At 36.2% G+C, this 22,082-nt stretch overlaps 1 protein-coding gene and 1 long non-coding RNA gene across 9 annotated transcripts in view; both read left to right on the plus strand.

Annotated features, from left to right (window-relative positions):
- LOC311618287 overlaps positions 1-22,082 on the plus strand; it is a 1,465,663-nt gene that overhangs the window by 360,688 nt on the left and 1,082,893 nt on the right. The gene's annotated exons all lie outside the window — the stretch shown is intronic.
- CBLB (Cbl proto-oncogene B) overlaps positions 1-22,082 on the plus strand; it is a 228,781-nt gene that overhangs the window by 173,459 nt on the left and 33,240 nt on the right. For all 3 annotated transcript variants that reach the window (XM_084875699.1, XM_084875701.1, XM_084875700.1), the window contains exons 12-13: positions 1,684-2,049; positions 11,989-12,083. In XM_084875699.1, coding sequence (XP_084731825.1) covers positions 1,684-2,049; positions 11,989-12,083 — 461 coding nt within the window. The remainder of the gene's footprint in view (positions 1-1,683; positions 2,050-11,988; positions 12,084-22,082) is intronic.

A 22,082-nucleotide genomic window follows, 5' to 3' on the forward strand; every position in this document is an offset into this window, starting at 1 on the left:
AAGATAAACAACCCAATCAAAAAATGGACAAAGGACCTAAATAGTCAGTTATCAAAAGAAGACACACAGAAGGCCAAGAGACATATGAAAACCTGCTCAAAGTCACTAATCATCCAGGAGATAAAAATCAAAACTACAATGAGCTACCATCTCACATTTGTCAGAATGGCTATCATCAATAAATGACAAGTGCTATTGAGAATGCGTTGAAAAAGGAACCCTCTTATAATACTGGTGGGAATGCAGACTGGTGCAGCCACTGTAGAAAACAGTATGGTGTTTCCTCAAAAAATTAAAAAAGGAACTTCCAATTGACCCAGTAATCCCACTTGTAGGAATATATCCTAAGAAAACAGAAACACCGATCAGAAAGCATATATGCACTCCTATGTTCATAGCAGCACAATTTACAATAGCTAAGAATTGGAAACAGCCTAAGTGCCCATCAGCAAATGAGTGGATTAGAAAACTGTGGTACATTTACACCATGGAATTCTAGGCTGCTGTAAAAAAGAAGGAATTCTTTCCATTTGCAATAGCATGGATGGAATTGGAGAGCATTATATAGAGCGAAATAAGCCAGTCAGAGAAAGATTAATATCACATGACCTCAGTTGTGGAATATAATGAACAACATAAACTGATGAATAAAAATAGAACCAGAGTCATCTAAGCATTGAACAGACTGTCTAACCTATGAAGGGAAGTAGGGGTGAAGGGATGGAGAGATCAACCCAAAGACTTATATGCATGCATATGAGCATAACCAATGGACACAGATGGGGGAGAGGTAAGGGCATGTGCCTGGGGGATAGGCGTGGGTGGGGAGGTCAATAGGGAAAAAAGGAAACTTATGTAATACTTTAAACAATAAAGGATTTAAATTTTTAAAAAGAGTCAACCAATGAATGCATCAATAAGTGAAACAACAAATTGATATCTGTCTAAAAATATAAATTAAAAAACACACACAAATCATTCATCAGATGAACCAAGTCTATAAAAGTGAAAGCTCACAAGTTATATAGAGTCAATTCTGGAGCATACCTTCATATCTCCATTTAATAATCAGACTTTTTTTTTTCATTTTAAGGAACCATGAAATTCAAGTGAGGACTATAAATGATGCTACTATATTATTTGTATAGTTATTTATCAGTTTTTCTAGTAGTTGATAAAGAACCAGAGCAAATTTGTTCCTTATGAATTTCTTTATATTACAACAGTTAATACAAATATAGCAAAACCAACACTCAGTGATACTACAATTTGCTTAAAAAAAAAACTAAAAAAAAAACCCAGCTTTGATGGCTTCCTCTCCTAAGTCATCGACACGTGCAAATGAATTAATTAATGATTCTATTATTTTTATGTCAGCCATTCAAAATCACCATATAAATTTGGTATTCTGCTTTTTTCTGTACAGTCCTTAAAATTTTAACATTTCAATTTATATACTCATTTCTACAGAAGTATTTCTAATGAAATATATTTATAAGAGTCTTCCATTAACATTTTAAAATTTCATTAACTGGTAATAAAAAGAAACTTATAAGAAGATGACATACGGATCTAATAAAGCTCTATTATGGCTTAGAAAATAAAAGCAGTAATATAGTATTCTGGTAGTAATTTCAGTGCCTAGTACAACTCTTGATTTTTCTTTCTCTTGTGTCTCCTTAGTCTTCTCCTTGCATGGTGAGAAAACAAGATAAACCACTCCCAGCACCACCTCCTCCCTTAAGAGATCCTCCCCCCCCTCCACCGGAGAGACCTCCCCCTATCCCACCTGAAAATAGACTAAGTCGCCATTTGCATCCTGTGGAGAGTGTGCCTTCCAGAGACCAGCCAATGCCTCTTGAAGCCTGGTGCCCTCGAGATATATTTGGGACTAATCAGTCAGCAGGCTGTCGACTGGTAGGGGATGGCTCTCCAAAGCCTGGAATCACAGCAAGCTCAAATGTAAATGGAAGGCACAATAGAATGGGCTCTGACCCAGTACTAATGAGGAAACACAGACGCCATGATTTGCCTTTAGAAGGAGCCAAGGTAAGAAATACACAAACCTGCTTAAATTCTTCTTGCAGGAGGTAGTATAAAAGGTTGGGCAGTGTTTTGTTTTGTTTTGTTTTGTTTTGTTTTGTTTTGTTTTGTTTTGTTTTGTTTGCCTAGTGTGGTACTTCCCTGCAAGTCTTTAATGGAGTCCAAGTTATAAATATTCAGAAGCTCATTAAAACTTAAACTTAAAAGAAGTTAAGGAAAGGTTCTAAGTAATGATTTAATTTTAATATGAAGACACTAGACAATTTGCCAGAGATTGATTTCACCTTCTGTTATTTCACCAAACAACTTTTTTTTTTTCTTCCTGTTAGGAACTTGGTGGAAAAATTAGAACTATTTTTTTAATCTCCTAGTTCCATCTAACTTGAAAACAGTTATGTAATTATAGCATATCAGAAATAAGCATTAGAATTGTCAGTACACCTATGCAAAGAGGTAAAATGAATCTTTTCAACAATGTGAAAACACCAAGTCTAGTTCACTGTTACACAGCCAGCTATTTCTCCATAAAACTGAGAGACAGAGACTCTCACATATGTTGATTTCTTGAAGGATATTGCCACTTATATGTTCAGGAAAGAAGTTAAACATACAGGAAACCGAAGTGGCAAAAGCAGAATCACTGAGTTTAGAACTCTTAATAAGCCCTTGGCAGAGTTGCTTATATTCTCGTATCCATGATATTTTTGCCTCTGAGATCAGATTATCCCATCTTCCCTCAGCAAAAGGAGGCTTACCTCTTTTGAAGACTTTAATATTAAAGTGAACCCACATCTCTTGACCTTAAATTGTTATTTTAAGGAAGTAACTTATTCCTTCAGTACAATGGCTTGCAGTTGAGGAATATAATATATTTTAGAAACAAGTGTGAAATGTGACATGTGCTCAGCTCCTGTGTGTGTATGTGTTTGTGTCTGTGTGCACTTGTGTTTTTGTGCCCCTGTATGAAGGGAGGTAATAATGAAAACTTTGTATAATATTTTACCTCTGTGATATTGTAGGATAGCCAGGATAGGAACACTAAAAACTTTCTAGGATGGCATTGAACACAAAGGGAAGAGTGGTGGTGGTTTGACAGGACTCTTTGCCATTGACTGTCCTTGGTTTGCACCTTCAGTCTCATCCTATCTAATGAAAGGGTAGTATGCAAATCGACCATACTCTGCAACACCCACAAGCCATGTCCACCAGCCAATCAGGAGCGAGTATGCAAATTAACCCAACCAAGATGGCTGCAGCCATGGAGCAAACAGGAGGCTTGGGTTTCCCTGGCGATGGAGGAAACCAAGCTTTCTGCACACCCTGGCCGGCCCTGGACTCCACTCAAGGCTACAACATTTCAATTATAGAAGATAAATTAATCCAAACAAAAATGGGCTGCAGCCAGGGAGCTTGGCTCCTCTCCAGGCTACAAAGTTTCAATTGTAGAAGATAAATAAATCCTAGATACCAGGGTCTCCGCTTGGGTTGCCAGGGGGCCTCTAGTCTATAATAATAATAAAGTAATATGCTAATTAGACAGGACGTCCTTCAGGATGAAGCCGCGGCAGGAGGTAGCCAAGGCAAAGGCAGCTGCCGCCGCAGTGGGGGCTGAGCCCCTTGCACAAATTTCATGCATCGGGCCTCTAGTCTATTATACATATGAAGATCTCCAAAGTTTCTTCCCAAAGTCATCTAAATATGTAAATTAAAGAGAAAAAATTTTTAAAAGCATCTTTATGATCCTTTCTAAAAATGGAGAATGTTATCCTCAAAAGAATGTTTCCACACCATTCTTTTTTTTTAAATGTCTTTTTTTTTTCCTTTAGTCTCTATTTCTTTTCATTCCTACATGATCAGACTTCTCTTGAGAAAAGTGTTGAAATTATTTATGACAGGAATTGACTAGTTATTTATTAGCAGCATATAACAATATTTCCTACCCTGACTGGTTTGGCCTGTGGACTGAAGGGTCCCGGGTTTGATTCCAGTCAAAGGTCTGTACCTTTGTTGTGGGCATATCCCTGGTAGGGGATGTGCAGGAGGCAGCTGATCGATGTTTCTCTCACTGATGTTTCTAACTCTCTATCCCTCTCCCTTCCTTTCTGTAAAAAAAAAAATCAATAAAATATATTTTTTTTAAAACTATTTCCTGAATGAACTTCAAAAATACTTAAAATAATTATCTTAGCCAGTTCATTGAAGACCTCTCCTTTCATGTTTCTTTTCAATACTATGTTATACAGTTTTAATACTAATATAAACCTGCTCTTAAAAGCCCCAGAATGTTGGTTGTTAATTTTTGTATGGAAAGTTACATTTTTGTTTCAAATATATTATTTAGACATTTTTTCATTAGAGGCAATGCTTCAAATTAAGTATGGTCTTCCCTCTTTAAGATAAGAAAACTTGGCTAAGTTCTAAAAGTGTAAATTAAAATTAAATGTACATATGGAATACCATACGGGGAATTCATAAAACTAAACACCCTATAAATGGAGTGACAACTCACTCCCTGTCATCATGTGTCTTCTCTCATGTGCCAGTTTTCATCATCCCTTAGAACATTTGCCCTTTTTATTTGCATCTTCACTAGACAAATGGTAAGGGAAGCAAGAATAAATTAAGTTCTAATTACTTCATTTGCTAGTTGTAGTGAGCTCTGAGGGGAAAAAAAGCCCTCTAATTCATAGTTAAAGTGAAGTGTAAGAATTTTCTGTGGCTTCCATTTACTCCCCTTTCTCTTCCCCTTCCCACTTACCATAATCAAATAGCTAACATAATGCTTATAACATGAATCTGCAAGCTAAGAGCTATTGGGATTATTTTCCTTGTTTTATTTTCTTAGTAAGAGATTTCTGTGCAGTAGCATTGTTTTCATTTTCTGAATTTCTCAGGTCTTAGTCACATTATTAACCTATTCTTTCAGAAATATTTTATTTGTCAGTTGGTGTTAACCATCTGAGGTGAAAATATTTGCAGTATAATGTTGTAAACATCATTTGACACTTGGAATTTATTTCCTTATTTCTAGATGCTAATATTGTGTCCAACTATCTTGGTTTGTTCCTCTTGAAAAATTAAAGCTATTGCTGTTTCTTATGTGATAAAGACTATCTCTGATTTGTCATGTTACTTCATGTGACATTACTCTAAAATGAGCTTGTGAACAGTATCTGTTAGAGATATTACTAGATAAATACATCGAGTGATTTTGCTTTTTGAGATAGTGGCTTTTACTCTTCTGCTGGTGAGGCTCATATTTATATGGATGACCTTAAATCTGCCTATAAATGTCCATGGCTGTCTTTCAGAAAATAAGTACACTCTGTGTGCTGGTTTTATTTCTAGTCTGATGTAGAAGGACAAATTATAGCAACATTGTGAGGGTAGTGAATGTGTGGGATTACATGCATGAGGTCAGGAAAACCTACCACCAATAACAAATAAATAGCCAACAAAATATTTGTTAAGGAACAAGTTAATAATGTGACTAGAACCTGAAAATATCAGAATACAAACACTGCTTTAGGACAAAAATCACCTACCATGAAAATAAGACAAGATATTTATAGGTTTTGTGTAAATAAAAAAGTTTTTCTTAATTGTGCAAAGATTATCACATAGTATTTATTTTCCCTATATTTCAAGAGTCCCAGATTTTTTAACTATAATTGTTAGATAACATCTATCATGAGAAAATATTTCAATCTTCAAGAATAGGACCCAGTGCATCTTGAGGCATGTAGAAAAATATTAATCTAGCATATAAGTAACCAAAAAGTTATAATAAAATATGTGATAACTCAGATTATTCATTTCCCACATATCTAAAATTCTCCCAGTGAATTTTTATTCCTTCAGCCTATTTCAGCTATATGAGTACTACAAACTGCAGGGAATACAAAACGAATAAAGCACAGTATAGTGAGGGTGAGACAGGTATACCATTAACTAAGAAATAAGACACAGAAGTAGCATTCAGAAAATACAATGTGGGTTCCCCAAGACAAAAACATTCTATTTGAGATATAAGGTAAAAAGAATTTTAAAAAAAAGTTTCATGTAAGAGGGTCATTGGTTGTAGACATTGGAAGACTGGTAGGTATTTTTATAGACATTAAAGAAAGGTTTGGAATGGAGGTGGGGAAACATGCATAGTGTAGGAAGTCAATTTTGAACAGAATATAGGGCATAATCATAGAATAAACAGACAAAACTATGGCAATGCAAATTGAAACTAATTATGGAGTGTTTTATATTCTATACTAGAGATCCTGTGCATGAAATTTGTGCATGGAGTGGGGGATCACCTCAGCCTAGCCTGCATCCTCTCACAATCTGGGACCCCTCGGGGAATGTCTATCAGCTTAGGCCTGATGCTGGACCTAAGCTGACACTCAGACATCCTTCTCACAATCCAGGACAGCTGGCTCCTAACTGCTCACCTGCCTGCCTGCTGATCACCATAACCATTCACCTGTCTGTCTTATCACACCTGTCTGCCTGGTAGCCCCTAACCACCTCTGTCTCAGACCCACCACCACGGCTTTGTCCAGAATGACATCTGGGAGGTTGTTCGGCTGTCTAATCTGGACAGGAAAGCACATTCAAAATTCTGACAAGAGGAGTGATAGAATCAGAATACTTAAATTGATAGATTATGTGATAAAAAACTATTTCTGACTTGTCATGTTACTACACATGACATTATTCTAAAATCCTGTGTGCAGTATCTGTTGAAGATATTTCTAGATAAATACATCGATTTTGCTTTTTGAGATTGTGGCTTTTGCTCTTCTAGTGTTGAGGCTCAATGTCCAATGGAATTAAGGTGGGTTGGGGACAGAGAGCTAGTAAGACAGAAAAGGATGTTTCTTTGTTTGAGAATTAAAGAGGCCCAACTGAGTGGGATTTCTGTGTGAACTGCTTTAGTCAACACTGCCAACATATACATTTGAAGAACTAGAATTTTCTCCCATTTGCAAGCAAGCCTTTTAGATTTCCCGAGAAAATTAAATATTTATTTTTAACTCAGAAAGTTATGACTTAATGCAGTCACTCAGGTAGGGCAGCTAAAATGATTTTCTGTTTAGTGAAATGGATACAGCTGGGAGCATGAAATTCAGAATGAAATCGTGTTAATCTTGTTGTTCTACCACTATCAGGTAATAAAAGGAGCACTTTAGAGCAGAAATATGAACATCACCTCAGTACCTGCATACTAAAGTCCTCTGATGTTTGCACAAATGTATAACCTCTATCTATCAAATAGGAAAAAAAAATAGGATGAATTATGTGTTTGGTATTAGGTGTATTGTATGCAAGATCAGCTATTAAACAAATTGGGTAGGTTTGCTGTGAGAATTTCAGTAAACTCATGAATTCTTCCAGCTGTACTAAGATAAAGTCATTTCATTGGTTAATGTTTCCATTGAAAGATCATTAAAATAAATCAGCAATCAGTTTTCACCCAGCCCTACTGTCTTATAAAATGTGGAAGTCAGAGAGGCTTTGTGCTAAGATCACTGTGGCATGAATGCTCTTCCACAGAACATAAACAAAACAGCAGAACATGCCAAGAACCAAGTAAATGACTCAGAAAAGACACGGTGATATTGCAGAAGCAGGGAAAATGTTCGGTTACTGTGCATTAATAACTGTGTCTAAAGCAGCAGGGGAAAGTACTGCTTGCATTTTAAAGCAAAGGAATAGATAATGTCACAAAATTAGGGAAAGTTACTTAACTTTGATAGGTTATTGCTCTCCTAGAATAAAGTATATCATTAACTGTCCTTTATAGTCTTACTGATGGTAGACACCATTGCCTGTGTGACTTATCAAAATTTAATGGTAGTACTAAAAAATATCGTGTATGCTTTATTATTAATATATTAGAGGCCCAGTGCACAAAATTTATACACTCAAGAGGGTCCCTCAGCCCAGCCTGCACCCTCTCAAAATCTGGAAGAACCTCGGGGGATGTCCCACTGACAGCTTAGGCCCACTCCCCACAGGCCTAACCCAGCAGTTAGACATCCTTAGTGCTGTAGCAGAGGTAGGAGAGGCCCCCACCACCACAGCTGCTCTTGCCAGCCAGGAGCTTGGCTTCTGACTGGGAGGCACTCGCCCTGTAGGAGCCCACTGACCACCAGGAGGCAGCTCCTGCATTGAGCATCTGCCCTCTGGTGGAGTGCAGATGTTAGTATTAAAATTTACTACTATGATTGCATTGCTGTTGATTTCTCTCTTGATACTTCTCAGAAGTTTTTTTTTTTGTTTTTTGTTTTGTTTTTTTTAATGTATGTTGGGTGCTCCTACATTGGGTGCATATATGTTTACCAGAGTTATATCCTCTTGTTGTAGTGATCCATTTAGTATTATGAAGTGGCATTCCTTATCTCATGTTATGGCCTTCACTTTGAGGTCTATTTTGTCAGATATTAGTATTGGTACCTCAGCTTTTTTTTTTTCCCCCTTCATTTCTGTTTGCCAAAAAGATGTTTTTTCCATTCCTTCACTTTCAGTCTGTGTGAGTCCCTTGTTCTGAGATGGGTCTCTTGTAGACAGCATATATATGGGTCATTTTTTTTTTTTTTCTTTTTATCCATTCAGCCACTGGTTGTCTTTTGATTGAAGCATTTAGGCCATTTACATTTAACATTGTTATTGATAAATACTTGTTTGTAGCCATTTTTTGTGCCTGTGTTCCTTCTTCCCTTTTTTCCCATTCTTTTTATAACAGTACCTTTGGCATTTTTTGCATTGCTTGATACTGATAAATTCCCTTAGCCTTTTTTTGTCTGCGAAGCTCCTGATTTCCCCTTCAATTTTGAATGCTATCCTTGTTGGATAATATATTCTTGGATTAAGTCCCTTACTTTGCATCACTTTTTATACTTCATACCATTTCCTTCATGGCCTGATGATGTGTTTCTGTTGAGAAATCATCAGATAATCTAATGGGAGATTCTTTATAGGTAGTCTTTAAAATTCTCTCTATTGTTAACGTGTGCCATTGTAATTACGATGTGACTTGGTGGGGGTCTTTTGGGATTTATCTTTTCTGGGACTCTTTGGTTTTGTTACTTTTTTCTCCCCAAATCAGGGAAGATTTCTGTCATTATTTCTTCAAATACGTTTTCTAATCCCTGCTCCTCTTCTTTCTGTTCTGGCACCCTTAATATAAGTATGTTACTTCATTTTATATTGTCCCAAAGTTCCCTTAAGCTCTCCTCCTGTTTTTTTTAATTTTTTCTCCAGTTGCTGTTCAGATTGGTAATTTTTTTCAGCACTGGCTTCTAATTTGCTAATTTGGTCCTCAGCTTCTTCTAGTCTTCTGTTGAAACCTTCCATTGCGTTGTTTATTTTAGCTATATCATTTTTATTTCCTCTTGATTCTTACTTAAGTTGTCAATTTTCTCATTTATCCAATTTAGAAACTCTATGACCCTTACTCTGAATTCTCTTTATGACATATTGCATGCCTCCATTTCATTTAGTACCTTTTCTGGTGATTACTCTTTACTTTGGAGGTTGTTACTTTGTCTCCCCACTTTTCCTCTTACTGAAAAATCTAGGCTGTGAGTCGCCTGGGACCTGTGACTACCTTGATGGGCTTGTCTGGAGGGGTCGCACCCACCAAGACTTCCTGAAGGGCCCTGGCGTGGAGATGCATGTGGCCTGCAGTTGTATTGGTGGGTTGGGAGGCAGGTTGCGCAATCCCAGACTCACTGGCAGGCCCAGTGGCTTGGATGTATTGGACATGCTGTTGAAGTGGTGGAAGTGGCAGGCAGGTTGCACAGTCACAGGGCACGGGCCAAAGTGGTGGGCTGGCAGGAGGGGAGCATACTCTGAAACTCACAGGATCCTATGGACAGGGTGGCTGGGGTCCCAGTGTCCATATGCCTTGCATTTGAGGTAGCAGGTCTTGGGTCAGAGTGGCTGTAGAGTCCAGGGTGGTGTCTAGGGCCATTCAGGGTGTGGTGAGGATGGGCTCCTAGTCACAGCAGCTTTCCCCTTCAAGATGGTGTGGTTACTGTGTCATAGCCAGCTTCCCCAGGAGTGATTGCACCAGTAGCAGGTCTTCCCATCTAGGATAGCCTTATCCACCAGCCCTCAAAAGTCCTGGAGGACCTAATGTCACACACACACACACACACACACACACACACACACACAAATACCTCTCTCTCTCTCTCTCTCTCTCTCTCTCTCTCTCTCTCTCTCTCTCTCTCTCTCTCCCCTTTTGCTCCCTCACTCTCTCACACTCTCTTCCTCACTGCTATCCTGCAGGCTGCCATCTTCCTTCATCCCTTTAAGGCATTTTTTAACTTAATGGTTTCTATTGAACTTTACAATGATTAATATGACTTAATAATTTTTTTCTTTCTAGTAAATTTTTTAAAATGCATTGTTCTGATATCTGGTCTATAGTCAGACGTCTATGATAGCATGATTTCATTTAAAGATACATTTTCTCATAGCTTAACTATAGTATATTGAGTCTAAAGTGGGGAGGTATGAAAAAAAAAAAGAGAGAGAGAATGTTACTTTAGTATAGGGCCTAGGTTTTAGAGTAAACTTTAATGCTATAAAATGTACAATGTGAGCCGAAACCGGTTTGGCTCAGTGGATAGAGCTTCGGCCTGGGAACTGAAAAATGTAGAATGTGTAGCTTTGAAATGTAAACATTGATATATTTCAAATGTATTTCTTAACCTGTTGCTTTACTTATTTTAAGGTTGATAGAGAAGGGTATGTAGGACCTTTTCAATTTTTGCATTCTAAAGCTTCAACACCACTTTAGACATGAAGGGGACAAAAAAGTAATTAGCAGGTCATTAATTGTGTTACCTAGGACTATTCAAGGTATATTTCATCCTTTTTGCACCAACATTCACCTATACCTTTTATGTATTCATTAATAAGAGTGTGGGAAAGAGGCCAATGATAAAGCCCTAAAGTAGGTGTGTCGAACTCAATCAGAGAAGGGGCCAAAATCTAAAATCCAGCCTAAATCGCTGGCCGAATGGTTTACTGAACAGTCATAAACAGACAATGTCATAAACTGACAGCGGAGTGCAGTGATGACAGCGCGGTGCGGGCCACATTGCAAGGCCTGGTGGGCTGGATTTGGCCCGCGGGCCTTGTGTTTGACACATGTGCCCTAAAGGTTGCTTAAAGGTCTTAAAATACATTTAAGCTTTCCTCATTAGTATGTCTTTGCAAAGTTATGCTCTCTCTGTTAAGGTTGTGTTAATTTCAAGTTGTTTGAGTACAGAGCAGTCGTTAAGGCAGTTTCTGTAATATAACTGACCACCCTGGAAAACAGTGACACTCTGTGGTACCTTATGAGCAAGGTAACAATTTTGGCTTGTGTCATTTACAAAAGGAAATCTATGTATAAAAGTGTCTGCACTTTGAAAGTCAGAATAGGTCTCCAGTTGCCAGTTTTGCTGAAGTTTGAAAGAGCAGAGGCATTTCTGTTTATACTCATATACTGTATTATCGAGAAACTTAAAAATGTTGTTAGCCTCTGAGAGATAAACTTCAAGCACTTGGGATGAACTGAAATAAGAATTGCACCAGTGCTACTTTTCTCTGTACTGAATCCTTACAGAGACTCTAATTTTTCAGTAAAAACTTATCATGCTTGGGGAATTTTACTCTTTATTTATCTAGCTCTCTGTATCTGATTTATAGAAATTATAGTATTCTTTATCACTGTTTAAGAATCACATTGTATTGGATTTCTTTAATGTAACTTGGTACTACTTTGGATGGTGTGAATTATCACTGTAGTCTATTAACTCTTAAAGTAAATTGTATTTCACTTGATTAAATAAACTAAAGTTATAAATTAATTTCAAAGTTTTTCTAAAGGTGCTATTATTTTAAGGTACTTCAGAAATTAAATTCTAAACTAACCCTTTAATTTCCTTTCAGGTATTTTCCAATGGTCACCTAGGAAGTGAAGAGTATGATGTTCCTCCTCGGCTTTCTCCTCCTCCTCCAGCTACCGCCCTCCTCCCTAGCATCAAGTGAGTTGTATTGAATATGGAGATCTTTACTCATGCATAAAGATATCATAAAGAGTGGTTTTGATATTCTCATCACAGAAAGTATGGGGTGAATATAAATGTATCAATTAAATGATCCAGATGTACTTATAAACTGAAATGTCAGAAGTCTAGGGCCTTCCTGGTTCTCTGTTGGTGACCACAGCATCTTGGAGACCTGCCCTAAGCACTAAGATTCCACATAGAGTAGCAGGGAGCGAAAGCCGTCTTCCCTGCAGCCAAGAGAAGGTGGAGGAGCACATAGCCCAGCAAGCTCTCCCTCCCAGTATGCTCTCTTCCTTCGAGATACCACATTTCCCCCAGCTATTTGTTTGACATCATAAATAATCTTTGATGCAGTTTGACATCATAAATAATTTTTGATTCCTCCAATTTTCTCATTTCCCAGATCCATTCATCCATTAAATCCTGTTGGTTATTGTTTTGAATTTTGTCATATTCAGCAGATCTTCCCCAATGCACTATCTTCAGCTCATAGCTGGACAAGCCTTATATCCGATCATATGATATGAGCTCAGAATTAATATCAATAGATTTTTAAAATTAGAAAAATAAGTTAACCCAGGGGTCTCATTAGAAAAATGGGAACACAGGAGGCACAATAGACAATTATATACATTTACCAAAATCAAACTAGGATAAAACCAAGTCTTCTGATTCCCATTTTCCTACTCTTCATATTAAATCAGGCTGCCCTATTTTTCCTCCAATATATCTTGTTTTCGCAGCCAAATTAATTTAAATTATGCTTTCCCAAGATCACTTTCTTATGGGAAACAAAACATTGTTGCCATAGCAGGTTTGGCTCAGTGGATAGAGTGTCAGCGGCAGACAGAAGGGTCTCATGTTCAATTCTGGTCAAGGGCATGTACCTTGGTTGCAGGCTCCTCACCGGCCCAGGACCTGGTTGGGGCTTGTGCAAGAGACAACCAATCAATATGTTTCTCTCACATTTATATTTCTCGCTCTCTTTCTCCATCTTTTCCACTCTCTCTAAAACTCAGTGGGAAAATATCCTTATGTGAAGACTAAAAACAAACAAACAATAACTCCCTCCCCAAAAAACACACACCAATAAACAACACAGCATTGTTCTTTCTTTCCTCCTATATGATCCTATACTGTTATGCAGTAAGACCAACAGAATTTTACCCAACTACAATACTGTTCAGTAATTTCCTAGTGCTTGCCTCTAATCTTGTTTTGATTTTTTTTTGGCTTTGTGAGTTTTTCATTCTGTTCCAGCACCACTTTTTTTCCAGAATGTTTATTCTAAAAGTCCATGTCTCTCAAGCTCTATTTCTTTATGAAACATTTTGTGACTTCTTCAGGCATAATGCTAGTAGTAAAACTGATTCTCATTCCCCTTCCCACCATTTATTTTCTACACATATAATTATGTACTCTGCTCTACTGTTTTCTAATTTTAAAGTGCCTTTTACATTAATAAGGTTCTCACATCAAAAACATATTCTTGTATTTTCTAATTCCCCATAACACCTGACTGTGTTTGCTCTCTACTAAATAGATACTACCAAGAATACCTAGTTGCTTGGTTGATTGACTTCATTATCTGCTAAGATTCTCATTTCTAATTGAAACTTTTAGAGTATCTTTCTCTTCTGGTCATTGAACTCCCACTGTGCATATGAATGCAAAAGAAGGATACAGTAGATATGAGCTTACAAACATTTATAATCTACTTTAATATGAAGTTAACATATATGAAATCACTAGAGACCATTATGCACTAAATTGTATGAATTTGAACTTTTTAGTTTTTATATAAGCTTGAGGAGAGGTTATTAAAGATTTTGTAAGTCAAAGATGCTTTATAGGAAGGAAGGAAATTTCCTGAATCATGGATGGTAGGTATAATTGGGAAAGGGGGAGTGCATGAGAAAAAAGCCAGAGTGTGAAATGTGACATCATTCAGGGGACAGTAAAAAACTAAGCTAATTGGACCATTTTCCAATGGTCACTTTTCCTGAAACTGACAGATATATAGCAGGCAGAAGTTGGAAGCATGTACACATATTATGTGTAGTGGGCTCTAAATCAGTAGCATATGATACTCGAGCCTCAAGTGAACTCTGGGTAAATGTATATGTACTATAACACATAAGTTCAATTACCTTTGAGAATTCAGAGAACATCAGAAAATGGGGTAAATGAAACTTGCTACTTAAAAATTAAATTTTCACATTCTATTTATTAAATTTATATTGGCAAGTGGGAGAAGAGGCAGAGGTTACAGTTTGCTTCATTTGTATTTAATAATAAGTACCCATCTATATATATCTATATCTATATATATATATAGATAGATAGATAGATATTTAATAATAAGTACCCATCTATATATATGTATATATATATTTTTGTATTTAATAATAAGTATATATATATAAAAGCCTAATATGCAAAGTGTCCCTTCGGGAGTTTGGCAGACCAGGTGTTTGATCAGTCCTTATGATATGCACTGACCACCAGGGGGCAGCACAGAACGAAGGAAGGCCCTAGCCAGCAGCTGGTAGCCTGGGAAGGGAGACTCCAGCTGGCAACCAGCAGCTGCTAGGGACTCTACCCATGCACGAATTTAGTGCACAGGGCCAGAAGTTTCTTTATAAGTAGAAAAAGAAGAATAAATTTATAGTAAAATGTATTTTACTGACATTTTTTGTAATAATTTCATTTGCACATGTTTGTGGATACACTTTCTCTCTCTTTACTTTTGATATTTTCCTCAATGCAATTGCTTTACTTAACCAGTGAAATATTTTAGCAATGCTTAACTGCAAATTAGCTTTGTATTATGCATGCTACAGATTAACCATAGTTAATAATACAACTGTTGGCTTTTAATGTCACATTTATCTCTCACATTTATTTTTATTCTTACTATTAGCTAGGAGTTGTTCATTGTAGAAAAGATAGGAAGTATATAAAAGAAAAAATTAAATGCATAAATACAAATATATACATACTCCAGTTATCAATGCTCAGTTTTAATATTTTGACATTTTTTCTTTAAGACTTTTTTTTACATAATTTAGATTATATTGTAGAGATAATTTCATGTCCTCCTTTGTCACTTAATATTTAAATAAGTGTTTTTCTTAATCCTTTATGCACTGTATTTATTATGAAACCAGCATATAATTCCAAAATGAACATTAAAATAAACTTAGATCTGGTCCCAGACCTGATTCCAACATTAAGTAATTGTCTGGATCGAATAAGGGAACTTCTCTGGGCCTCCCTTTCTCCCTTTACTAAAAGAAGGGATCAATTTACTTACATGATCTCCAAAATTTTTCTGAGCTTCAACTTTTTAAGTTCTATGGAATATTTTAAGTGGTAGTTATCTGTAGTCTTAATTATATATCAAATATTTGGCAACTTGAATATTCATTTATAGTTGGTTATTGTGTCCCATTGCTGAAGCCAGTCTGAGTTGGATTCTGCCCTACTTTTTTAATTTTTTTTTTAATATATTTTGTCAACTATGGTCTCATTTGAGTTTTTAACCAAAGTATAATGAGTTATATAATCATAGAACAGAGGGCAAAATGTAACTCACTGAAATAGGGAAGTTGGGTGGATTTTCAAGTACTATTTGCATATTGGAATCTTAGTGCATGTTTCAAAAATCAGACCAAAGCAAAATTACAAATTACTACCTAAAATAGACTTCTGCAGTCTCGCAAATGTTAAAAACCCAACGTTGAATTCAGTAATGTTAAAGCTAGCATTTACCTTTAAATCTATACCATGTTCTTATAAATGTTTACTGAGGTGTAATTGTTAAAGTATATAACGCTGCTCTGATTCCTACTTACTTGATAAAGAGGCTACTCTGTGATGATGTTTACTTTCTTGTAAAACTGTGTGTTTGCAATTATGTGACTTATTGTGTAATACATCTTGGGACCTAGAATAAGCTATAATTTATCTTTTAAAAATATTGTCATAAAAGCTAACACCGTACTAGTGTGTATAAATTCACTTATTTTTTTAAATGTTTTTCTAAATGATTTATATTTCATTAACATTGACATTTAGCTGTAAATATAAAAGTTTTAAATAAAACCTTGAGATATAAGTAATTATTTTTGGGTGGGAGGATGAATAAAAAAATCCTATGTGCATTATGTTTACTTTGTAGTGTAAATTTTTACTAAATTATATTTAATCCTAAGATAACTTGATTTTTTTTCAAAATTATACTAAATATAACCTGAAAAGTAAAAATATTTATTTTATTTGAAACAAGATAAGATGTTTTATACAAGCAAAAAAAAACAATATTGCAAGTAATGATGGAATAATTATTTCCAGGTAAGAGAATGTTCTGGAATGCTGAGGAATGTTTTTATGGGTGTTTTTATAAGAATATTATAATGTGCCTGGTCTTTTATAGAAGAATCTTATGTACTTTTTGACCTATTAAGATTTCAAATACACAGGAACCAATATTACTTGGTTTATATTTTTATAAAAAGTCTCTTTTGTTGTTGGAAGTAGTGGTGTTGATTATTGTCATATACTTTTCCAAACATATAAAGTTGCTAATGTTTTAGGTTCAGTAAATAGAGAATCAGATTTGGCCTCATTATTCTATTTTCATTCAGTTGCATATTCTGACTAGAGATATAGTGTGAACAGATAGAGCCCCATCCTCATTGGAATCAATGCTCTGACCCAGGGGACAGAAAGGAAACCGGTGACTGTGGTATACTGTCAGGCAATGGTAAATGCTAGGAGGAAAAGTGAAGGGGTAAATAGTGATAGAGAGGTTTGTGCTTTAAATGAGCTCACTGGGAAATGAAATATTTTAACATAAACTTGCAAAGGAAAGAAAGGGCCACTAGATTGTCTGGGTGACAAGCATGAACAGAACTCATATTCAAAACAGTGAAGTCAGTGAGTCAGACGGGCAATGTGACTGGAATTGAACGATGATGTAGAAGCTAAGTCCTCTGCTGCGTTTAATGCCATGCTAAGAACTTGTGTTTGGTTAGTTTTAGGAGCCATTGGAAGGTTTTAATCAGCAGTATGCGATGATGTTGGTTTGTGTTTTTAGAGTTTCACTAGCTGCTCTGTGGAGAAGAGTCTTTAAGAAAGCAAAAGTGGGAACAGGGAGACCAGTGGAGACTTGCAGTCATCTGATGGGTAGACCAGTGAGAGATGGCCAGGTTTTCACTGCATGATACTGGTGAAGTTACATGGTCAGCTTTGGGTTGCATTTGGATCCAGTATGCCTGTTAATAAATTGGATGTCTCTGAGGTATGATAGTCAGAGATGACACTTACATAGTTCTTTGGCTAAAAAACAAACAAAACAAACTTGGTGAATGGTTGGTGCCATTTACAAAAGTGAGGGAGATCAAAGAAGGGGCATGTGTGGGAAAGGGAAAGGGCAGAGGTGGTAAAATTAGTACTTATGGATCTGTTGAGTTTAGATGCCTGTTACACAACACAAATCTTCAAATAGAGATGTTTGAGGGGATAGTTGGCCTTACCATCCAAGCTTTAAACTTTATATTGTATTCAGGCAAATATTTCAATTACTAGTAGTATGTGTCATCAAGATGGCTACAACACTGTAGGTGTCCCTACAAATGAGTGAACAGTCTAATCTTAGGGTTCCCAAGGGAAAAGAGAATGCAGTAGTATTGCCTTCTGCTGCACAGTCAGTCCAGCCCAGGTTTGTTAAGTTTCGTGGTATAGCACATCATCAAACACCTATGACATGTAAATGCTTTGCAGGGGGAGATTTCAGTAGGTACTATCTAAAGCTGATAAGTTCCGTTCTACATGACCTGCGCCAAATTTGGTAGACTGGTTACATTCCTAGATATATGAATGTAATTCAGTGAGATTTTTAACAATGTAGGAACTTATATATTTAAAGTATTACCTTCATGATAACTACATATTCTTTACCCCTGAAATTTTGATATCGTAAAAAACATATTTAGAACATTTTATTGGTTATTATAATAACTGGTTATTATAATTACCTTTTATTGGTTATTCTAATAATTTTCCTTTATATACTAAACTGTTGGGGAAAATAAACTAGAAATGTAGATTTGTGAATGCAGCTTCAACTACTACCACCTTCTAGTGAAAGTCATCTAAGAGGTCTACACCTGGGCATGTGTGCGTGCCAGGAAGTGTGGTTGTCTTTAAATAGTGTCCAAAGTGGTCCATAGATAGGTAAGTGTAAAACTCTAAGGCTAGACAAGTGTGACTGAAATGATGGACAAATTCATTGTAAAGTTTTTGCTTTCTTTTGCTTTCTTTTTAAATAGAAAGCAAATGACAGAAAAAAGAAAAGGAAAAAAAAAGTACGAGGCTACAGAAGCTATTAAAACAAACATCACATTGTAATTTTTAAAAACTTCAGGGTAATGAGCCTGATGGACATTTTTCATCTTATATATGGTGCACACCAGCCTACATTCTCTTATGTTTGAAGTCAAAAGAGCAGGAAAACATTTTATGTTATTATGTAGGCAATGTGTACTGCAGTCTTCATTAATCCAGTTTATTGGTATGTTCAATTAGAGATTTTGAGGGGATTAGTATCACTGAGTTAAATATAATGTGGTGGAAACTTTTTAATGTAAATTACAACTATAATTAAGAATTACTCTATTTTTATTAACCCTAGTGAACCCTAGTGAGTGAATATTGTTGTTTTTTTTATTAATCCTTGTACCAGCTTTCATTCTGTTACCTTAAAATTTTTTCAGATGTGCTAAGTTGATGTACTATTTTTGTTTATTATTTTGCCTTTGCTAGATGGAATAGTGCACTATTACCAAAGCTGGCAGTGCCCTATAAGTAACAGTTGACATGGTATAGAGGAGATGGTGTAAAACAGGTCCTTCTTTTCACTTTGTTCGTTGTGATTTCTATCCCATTTTTCTCTCCTTGATGAAGCATATAGAAATGTTTGTGCATTTGGTTTGGACCCATTGATATGATTCAGTATTTGAAATTCAGACTTAATTTATAAATCAGTGTGATTATGCAGAAAAAAAAGGTTAAGTTTTGTTTAAACCTTCTGCAAAGCAGCTGGACTATCCTAACATAGGTTTTCTATTATTGTTTTATTGGGGAATTGCTGCTGGAACCTACTTGTTGATACATGGATAAGAAGAATTGAGGGCTTCAAATATATCATTTTAAACCAGTATCAACTAAAAGAGCAGTAGTGTGTGAAAAGGGTACAAAATAAATATTATAGGCACTTGGAGGACGGCTATAATCTGGGTGGGGGAATGCCACTAATTCCACTAACCTTTCATTTTATCCATCTAAAAGCTTTGATGGGAACTGGTATTAACATTACCCCAGTAGTCTGACCAATCTTTTACCTGTAATTTATGATCACAAACAATTAGGTAGTCTTTGATGGACATGTGAGCCACTGGATTCTGTTTAAAGATACAATCTAAATCATATTCCTTATACTGTTTCTTTTTTGTTACACAGAGGCTTAATCTACCATATATTCTCCATTTCTTCATGAATATATTGATCCATTGATAGAAAATGTGTAGGGTTAGAAAGCGATTTTGTTTTCATATTAAATAAGGACATCTTCACGTATTACACTATACCCAAACATTTCTTATGTTTCTGTTAACATTTCTCCATAGGCTCAAAATAGTTAATGTTTTGAAAGCCTCTAAGAAGATTAAGCATATTTCTTTGTGAAAAGGTGCTATGGCCAGTATTTTAAATGAGTTAAAATAAATTTTAATTATAAAATACAATATTTCCAATTGTTAGTAAAGCATACTTTATTTACAGTAAAACCCTAATGTTTAATGTATAGTGTTTTGAGTCTTAACAAATGCATAGTCATGTAATCACCACCACAATGAAGGACTAGGACTATTCAATAAACACACATCCATGTCTTGTGTGAATTTCTCCTCTCACTGCAAACCCATGGAAATTACCAGTCTGATTTATGTCCATATAGTTTTGCTTTATCCAGAAGGTCATATAAATAGAATCATACAGTATGTATGTATGTAGCCTTTTGAGTCTGGTTCCTTTCTATGGAGCATAATGTATTTGAGATTTAGCCCTGTTGTCAGATGTGTCAATAGTCTGTTCCTCTTATTGCTCAGAGTAAGCATTCCATTGCATTGTAAAACACCTCCACTGAGGAACATTTGGGTCATTTTCATTTTTTTTTTTTTTTTTTGCTATGGTAAGTAATTCCACTTTAAATATCATCGTGAAGTCTTTAATATTTGACATATATTGGAAAATTAGGGTATGGAGAAAAGTTCAAGTTTCCTCAACATTTATCTTTTTGATTGCTAAAGCAGACCCTGAAAGTATTAGAAGTAATACTGGTCCTGAATAAGTTAATTTAAAAATGTAACTTGAGATTTGTTTCTCCAATTTGAAAACAAGTCAGTGAAAATGCATATATAATTTAAGCATATGAAACCTAATAATATGCCATACTGACTTTCTTTGGTGATGAAAAAACCTTCAAAATTAATACGTAAATTATAAGCCTTACTCTGATATATCAGGGAAATGACTTACATGTGGTACATGTGTAGCCATTTCAAATTCAACCATAATTGGTGTTAGCACTTCTCTGAGCTATTATTTCTCTGAGTTACATATTTTCTCTGTTAGAATTGGGATAGTTACAAAAAATACGAACCAGTTTGCATTGCAGGCTCTAAAAATTCAGTTTTAATAAAATATTTTAAGTGCCTTGTCTTCATATATTCTTAAATAATCTTACATGTTTAAAACAAGAAAAATAACATTATATTTAAAATGCTTTTCTAGATTATGAAAGGATCCTAAAAATGTTATGCCTTTTCCATTAACAGCATGGTCATGTATTCCTGTAATAACCAGTTATTATTTTCCTCTAAAAGCTTGTGGGCACTCCCCTGGACACATACCATGGCAGGCCTTTGTTGATTCAGGGTCTGCTCTTCAGTATTTTGCAATTTAAGACAGAAATAGAAGAGAGACCTAGGTGAATGTATAAAACAAATACAGTGTCAGTGAACAAGCATAACTAAATGCACACAATAGAAAAGACATGTTTATGTCAAGGGCAGTCACAGGAGGATCATCTATAGAAAGTGAAGATGGATGTTTCTACTTTTATTTCTTTCTGAAAAAGTGGGTGGACTAACTGAGGTATTAAGAGTTGCTCAATTGAAACCTATATAATAATATTAACCAACTAGATGCCTGGTGCCAATAGTTGGTCTTCAGATACATTCTGTCAACAAGGCTGGCTTCTTTCAGCTTCAGAGATACATTGTGCTAATAATTGGTCTTCAGACATATTCTGTTGCCAACGCCAGCCCAGGGTAGGGACCATGAGGAATTGGGCTCCTTCCTCCTTCCTGTCAGGGTCCAGGGTGTAGGTGAACAGGATTCAGTGCTGTCAGGGCAATGACAGAAAGCTAACAAATGGCTGATTCCATGAGGAATTGGGCTCCCTCTTGTCAGGGTTGGGAGTCGGGGGTGCAACTGAAGGCAGGACAGGTCGGGGGTTGGGGGTGGGCGCTGCAGGAGGTTGAGGGAGCCGATCACCCGGATCCAGCCGGTTGGACTCCACAGTGCACAGGTAGGGTCCCTAACCCTGGCTGGCAGTCAGGGCCTATCAGGGCTTTCCTTCACCCTCTGCTGACAGCTGGCCCTGCCCCCACCCCTGCCACTGCCACTGATTGCCATCAGTGTAGCAGCACCTCTCCCTCTGTGGGTGACAGGAGTGGGGTGCAATTGCTTGGCTAGCCTGGCACCAGTGTATGTTATAGCATGCTTGTATGGACAGTAGTTTGTTGTTTGGCAGTTCGGTCAATTTGCATATTATGCATTTATTATTATTATAGATGTCACCCCAATAAATTCAATAAAAAAAGAATTGCTCAAATGAAGGGAAGGAAA

This window comes from Pipistrellus hanaki (assembly GCF_964339955.1).
Source record: "Pipistrellus hanaki genome assembly, chromosome: 2".
NCBI lineage: Eukaryota > Metazoa > Chordata > Mammalia > Chiroptera > Vespertilionidae > Pipistrellus > Pipistrellus hanaki.